The 7,045-nt window shown below is 33.4% G+C and overlaps 1 protein-coding gene across 1 annotated transcript; it reads right to left on the reverse strand.

The window, feature by feature from the left end:
• Positions 1-561: 561 nt before the first annotated feature.
• Positions 562-5,255, reverse strand: LOC120143871 (homeobox protein knotted-1-like 6). The gene is made up of 5 exons (XM_039158086.1): positions 4,897-5,255; positions 4,302-4,421; positions 4,049-4,210; positions 767-949; positions 562-687 (listed from the first exon to the last, which is right to left on the reverse strand). The coding sequence occupies exons 1-5, from the start codon at positions 5,188-5,190 to the stop codon at positions 562-564; spliced, it is 885 nt and encodes a 294-aa protein (XP_039014017.1). The 5' UTR covers positions 5,191-5,255.
• Between the last annotated feature and the right edge of the window lie 1,790 nt (positions 5,256-7,045).

The following is a 7,045-nucleotide window of genomic DNA, read 5'->3' on the forward strand; positions in this document are numbered from 1 at the left end:
ATAGATTATCCTAAAAATTGAAGGCTTCGAATTCTTTTAGAATGTTTAAGGGTAAAGGTTGAAATGTTAATTTTAAAATTTTGAAACATGAAAAAAGTTATAGGTATTTTTTTATGTGACATATAAATTTAAGGTATAATAGTAAAATTATCATGATCACTTTGATTTTTGTTTTTTTAGAGAATTTTAACCTTCAATATTTTAATTTTTAGTTAAAGTATCTTTTGTTAAAAGAAATCATTAGTAGAATAACTGTTATAGCATGATGTGACACGTTAACAACGTTAATTGTTAGCCAAATAACAAATTCTTTTTCTAATAAAGGTAATTATCATCATAATTTTATCATTATGCTTGAATTTATAAAAAAAAATTCAAATTAAAGCTATTATAAATATATAAGCAAGACATATATATAGGTGGATGATTGTAAAGCTGGATGCAAGAATAAAACATGTGTCTCGCACTGTATCATCTCTACCCATAAAGTGAACAACGTTAAATGTTGGCGAAGTTTGCGGATACGCATGAAACAAAAGAAGAAGAAACGACTTTGAAAATCTAAAACGAGTGGAATATGAAGGATTCCGAAGGCTTCCAGTGTCGCTTTCTTTGATTTATGAACCAATTGTTGATTTGCTTGGGGTGCAGTCCCGTTGTTTCAGCCAATGCTATCTTATCACCTTCCTTCAACCACCGACCAAGTAATAATATTAATATCTAATCATCATCCTTGAAGCGAGAGGAGAGAGAGAGGGAAGGGTACCGTTGGATATGGCCATTTGTTGTGAACATTCCACCACTCTTCCAATATTTGCCTTGCTTCCTTTCCCAGTTTTCCTTTCTTCTTCTTCTTCCTCGCCAACTCCATCTTCAGGCTGCTTATATGATTCCCGAATCTACTCACCAGATCTTCTTTCAGAACTTCTCCGCTCCCATCTGATAATGACTCTATTTTAAAAATACTCAAAAAAACAAGACATTTGTAATTTCAAATTAAAAGCACATTCCAAGAATTAAAAATAACAATAATATATGTATGAAACCAAGTTTAACCCACCGAACCTCAATGAGTAGACAAGACGAAAGAGTTAAAGGAGGGGATGGTGACCCAACGGCAAAAACAGAATGATTAGGGTTAAAGACAAAGACCACCCAAATGTGTGGTCATATCTACTGTCAGTTCGAGTCGACATGACTCTCTAATACACAACAAGCTTAGTATATACTACCTAATAAAGGATGACCCAGCAAATCTTCTTGACCATATCACCCCCCACAAGTGAAGATCGGAGATAAAGAAGCCTGGACTAAAGTGGCGGCAGAGATGCGTGAAAACCGGACAACGTCGGAGAATTGAATGAGTGGTGTCATTAATGTTATTTCACAACAAACCCTTCAGCGGATTCCCCGGCTGTCCATGTGAATCCTCCTCCTCTGCCTCTCTTTCTATCATAATAAATTACTAATGCCATTCAACCTTGTTTTGTCTTAAATTATGGACCAACATCATACAAACACATTCGAGAATTAAGTTAACCAACACTCAAATTAAATGAAGTAAAGTAACTCGAAAAGATTACAAATAATTTAAATAAATAATATATTAAAATTTTTAATTAAATTAATATTAATATTATATGTTAATTATTCTTTTAAAATACAATATAAGACTTTCATGTATTTAGATTCAAGATTGAACTAGATTTGAACTTCAATCAAGCTAAGTCTTAGAATATTTCTTATTCAAGTTTTTTTAAGTTTCAGTGGAACTTCATTTTTTAATTTCAAGTCAAGCTTAAAAATTTTAAACTCACAAGCTTTCGAGTCGACTTTTACTTTTTGATTTTGAATTCAAGTTGAATTTAACAATTTTAAGCTCACAAACTTTAAAATCTAATTCAATTTTGAACTTTTTAGTCGAGCAGAAGTCAACAATACTCAAATTTATTTAGAGCCCTACCTTAAACTTCACCTTCCAAGCTTGCATTCCAAATCTAATTACTATTATTAGAAATGAATCAAATCAGCAAATGAAGACTAATTAATATCTTAACATAATGCATCTAAATCATTCTAATCACAACATAATACATTGCAATTTGAATGTTATGAGATTTTTTCAAGACAAATATAAAATCAGCACATTATTTTATTCAAATATACAATATGATCTATGAATTTTATTTTAATATAATTATACATATGTATATTTAATTTTATTTCATTCACAGATATAACACTTTAATCATGGTTTATTTCTACAAATTTTATATTAAATAATATTATTCCATGAAAATTCATGCATCACAATATACAAAATAAACCAAAAAGTCAAAGTATTTGATTATTAAACCAAAAAATACCTTCATATATCTAATTAAACCAAAGATTTGATTATTAGATTAAACATTAAATTCATGTTTAGATACCTATAAAAAGTGTAAATACTTTTATCTCACACAAATGAAATTACACATGCAAATACTGGCTTTAAATAAAATAGAGCCTAAAATCAAGTGATATTTGCAACAAAATATTATTCGATTTATTTCATCTTGAGTTGTAAAACTTTAACTTCACACACTAAAAAAATAGAATCATTTACTTGGAATGATATTAAAAATCAAATAACCAAATTCGAAAAGTTGATCCATTATTTTGAATCAATAGAACATATGGGCATCACCCTACAGACACGCATGTACGATCACTGCTTGCACGACATTGTGTGAGAGAAAAATATGGTAAATGCTTTTATTATTTTAGCACACATCATGGAGCAATTATACACTGCTCTCATCAAACAAAAGTTTCCAGCCTAGAAACATTTCGGCAAACTGCAGGAAAAATAATTCTATGTATCTTTTACCTATAAAACACTGTAGTCATGATGAAGAACTGTAAATCTACTGTATTTAAGTTCATTTGAAAGATTAACCTCTTAATTCGGATAAAAACCATTACTGTTCCTAGGGGGATCAACGAGGGTAGCCATGATTTGGTGATCATGCAATAACACAGTTGAAGAAAACAAACGCCCGTGTTTGACACATACTTGAACATAAATCGATAATCCTTCAAATACATGCAGAAAAGACTTGGATCAACTGCATTGTTAAAACTCAGTACTGATGTAGGACAAATGTGTCAAATACGGAAACTTCAAAAAAGAATGAAGATAAAACTGAGATATAGAGAGAAGACCCCTTGGGGTAAAAAATGATATAAGATAACCCAAACGTTCAATCAACTCAAACAACTGACCCTAGGCTTAGGTTTTTGCATAATCTAAGGCATTGCAAAAAAGAAACAGTTGAACGCATAGGTGAGAGTCTGTCGACCAATTATTTCGAATGACACTCACTAAACTCTGAAACGTCAGTTCATAATCTCAAAAATGAAACCAAAAGATGTCTACTTTGAGGCTTTCATTTTTCATTTTCTCTGACAAACAGCCAAAGAAAAAGAAGAAGATAAAACTGAAACTACATTTAGAAAGTAAAGATGTGAAATGACAAACAAAGATGATCATTAACAGGCAAATGCTTACTGGGGAATGATCAACCCCTATTCCACCTCAACTATGGGATATTTAAGACGGAAATGGTGTCTAAACAATAATATTTGTCTATACATCATCTCTAGGGTTTCGTTTACTTTTCAGTTAGTGTTAACTATCATATTATTGATACACTCGAAAGATTTCTCCTTTTGAGTACTGTTGTTGCCCTCCCCTAATCGATTCTCTAGCAGAAAATGATATGATGACGACTAGGAAATGAATAATTGTCGTCCATTCGTGCGTTCATATTATCATACACCAAGAGCCTACGAAACCCAACTTTTCCCTGCCAGTTGAAGGCATTCAAGAGAGGTTTATAGACCAATTTTAGCTTTATTCAATTATTTGAGTAAATTTTCTTTTGTAATTGAACCAGATAACGAAGTCATGAAAAGAGAAGATATGAGAGCAGAAAAACCAAGAATCGAAAGATTGAACAAAGAATAAAGATATCCAAAAGAAATAAGACTGTAACACTCTGACTTGTGGAAGAGAGAGGAGGGACTGACCAGAAGGGCCTGTAATGGAAGCATCCGTGCAGAGATTTCGAAGCTGCATCTCAATCTTGTTTAGAAAAGCAGTCGCTTCATCAAAAGGCCTTGAAAGATCAGATTTGTATTTCACTAACACATCGCAGTAAGTTTCCTGAACAAATTAAACCCCAGACCATCATATATACATATATATACACAGCGAAAATAGATAAGCAAACTTCAAAGTCGCAAAGGAGAGAAACCATGAACTCGTCGAGCTCAGGATCGGCTCCCAAGCAGGTTGGCACAAAATCCCGCTTGTTAACATCGGTCACCGTCAGAACTTCGTCTAATATCCTCGCCATCTCCGCAGGTGCTCCGACCTAAAATAGAAAAAAAGAATTCTATAAAGAGCTTAGAACAATAATCGAAACAAAGCATCAACAAACTGCATACACTCTATTTGATTAAAAATCCATGAGATAATTCCGACTAAATTATGGAATTTGATTGAGTCAGCTTCTTTACGAAGAGTAAGAAAAAAAAAGGGTAGGAATTAGGATCATGAAATTGAAGAAAAACGAAGTGCGAACTAGTTTGAGACTAAAAAACCCTCGTAAACCACTCATTAATGGCGGAAATTTAAAACACGACAAACAAAGCAACTGCAGCAAATCTTACCTTGATGTTCCTGCACATAACATCTACAGTGCCGTTATATATCCTATTTAATGAAGCTATGGTGAAAAAGAAGAATGAAAAAGTTCGAAATTCTTTTATTCATTTTTCAGTGGATTGTTTCCACCCGAAATAGAAAAAAACAAAGAAAATTCTTTTAGTAATTTTAGTTCCCTTCACCTTCTGGCAATCAATATAAGCCTCAAGCAAACGAGGAAAAAAAGGATGAGAAGCGATTTTTGCTTTGATCACGTTTGAAATGTCCACTTCTCGTTGAATTTCTGGGTTGATGGAAGCGGCTTCGGAGATAGCGGAAGCGAGAGAGATTAGCTCGTCGGATCTAAAAGCCGGAGCCCCATCTGATACATAAAGCTGGGCTTGGTAATCGGAAGGAATTATCATGTTTTCCGGTGACATTAAAGCGTTGTCAACGTGCTGATCTCCCATGGTGTAGAATCCGTACATTTCATCCATGAAAGCCAACGTCACCCGGTAAAATAAACTAACTGAGATAGGAAAAGCCGAAAAGCTGAGAAAATTAATGATTTAAAAGGAGAAAATGGTTACGGGATTTATTTGCGTAGATTGCTTTCCATTATAGAAGTGTATATGAAGGCCGCATATGAAGATTGTATATGAAGACTGTTCAATTATATATTTATTTAATTATTTATTTATACATGCATTGCATTTTATCTTTATTTTTAATTTTTTGATTGTCGGAGATCTTCCACGGAAGTTGCTCTCAACCTGACGTTAGGGGCAACCTACTACCCTACCTCCCCCTTACCCCATTGCATATGAGAATAAGGTTTTGTTGTTGTTGTTGTTGTCATTGTTGTATCAAGTTATAGAGTCTGGATTAAATTTCAAGTTAAAGAATATAAATGATCCCTCAATTATATGTACGATGTTGGTTTGTCGAGTCTCTAATTATTAAAAGTTATAAAATAATATTTTGTTATTATTTTATTGAATCTTCTAACTATTGAAAGTTACATAATAGTCAACCAACTTTTTATATGTTCTAAATTCATTTTTTTTTGTTAAAAATTGACAGTCTTATGAGTTAAACGTTAACATGTTGAATGAGATTTGATAAATTTATATTTTAATAATATATATTGGTGTTGCAATTGCTTTTAAGAACTGGCTCGACGGAGTGATGTTTCATGCATTGGTTTGACAACATAATATAAACAGAGAGTCGATCCACAAAATATAATTCAAAATATTTTGAGATTGAATTTTATTATATCTCAGTCATCATGTTAACATTCAGTTTAGATTATTTTTAATTTTTTAACAAAAAATAATGAGTTTGAAACATATAAATAGTTGTGTGATCATTTTGTAACTTTTAATAGTTGGTAAATTTTATTATCTTAAGACAATTTTATAACTTTTAATAAATGACGGACTCAACAAAACACTGTCATATAGTCAATGAACCATTTGGTTTTTTGTACAAAAGAGGTGAGGCAAACGACAACGTTTCCTCTACATTCTTAGGGTTTCTTCACTCTGCCTGTTAGAATCTAATAGTCGTAATAAGATTTCAGGCTGCTCGTTTTTTCCCTTTCTTCTTCATTGAGACCAAGCTTTACGAGAGAATCGGTGCACCTGTTGGCTTCCCTTAGGATATGTATAATGTTCTTCACTTCTTGATCTTTTAATAGCTTTTTACAACCTTCGATTAATAATTTGAGGTTAACATCCTCAGATTTGTCTGTTTGTAGGAACTCGATCGCCGGCAAAATCCACGAGATAATGTTCTTGAACTTTTATTTCACGAGATAATGCTTTGGACATATTATTTGCTGAGATAGGGTGAATTCTACATTGACAAAAGGAGGTCGCCATGCACTCCGGGCGACCAAGGAGGTTGCCATGCAATCGGACGACCAAGGAGTAATGCATATGGGAGCTGTGGGATGAATGTGGGAGTTGTGCATGGGCCATGCACGTCGAATGGTGTAGGTCGCCATGGAGTCCCGACGACATGGTAGGTCGCCATGGAGTCCCGGCGACATGGTAGGTTGCCATGGAGTCTCGGCGACCAAGCTCTTGCATCCCTCATGCATGTGTTGCCTCCATAGCCTCATGCATGCGTTGCATCCATAGTTGTATTATTGCAGTGTTAATTTAGCTGCTAAATGCAACAAATATTGATGTTCAATTGCAGCCTTTCAATGCTCAATAGTTATACGATTCAATGCTAATATTATATTTGCTTCAACAGTCAAATTTAATGACTATGTCCAACGCTCATTTGCTTTATATAAAGGATATGGGGTTTAGGGTAGAAGCAGAACCAGAAGCATAAGCA

This window comes from Hibiscus syriacus, unplaced genomic scaffold, assembly GCF_006381635.1.
Source record: "Hibiscus syriacus cultivar Baekdansim isolate YM2019G1 unplaced genomic scaffold, ASM638163v2 tig00110864_pilon, whole genome shotgun sequence".
NCBI lineage: Eukaryota > Viridiplantae > Streptophyta > Magnoliopsida > Malvales > Malvaceae > Hibiscus > Hibiscus syriacus.

Excerpts from the sequence above, each read along its gene's own strand:
- LOC120143871 (XM_039158086.1), bottom strand. The coding sequence starts at position 5,190 with ATGGATGAAATGTACGGATTCTACACCATGGGAGATCAGCACGTTGAC. Across the intron at positions 4,211-4,301 it reads CTGAGCTCGACGAGTTCATG|GAAACTTACTGCGATGTGTT; the intron begins GTTTCTCTCCTT and ends TAATTTGTTCAG. Across the intron at positions 688-766 it reads ACAAATGGCCATATCCAACG|GAAGGTGATAAGATAGCATT; the intron begins GTACCCTTCCCT and ends CGGTGGTTGAAG.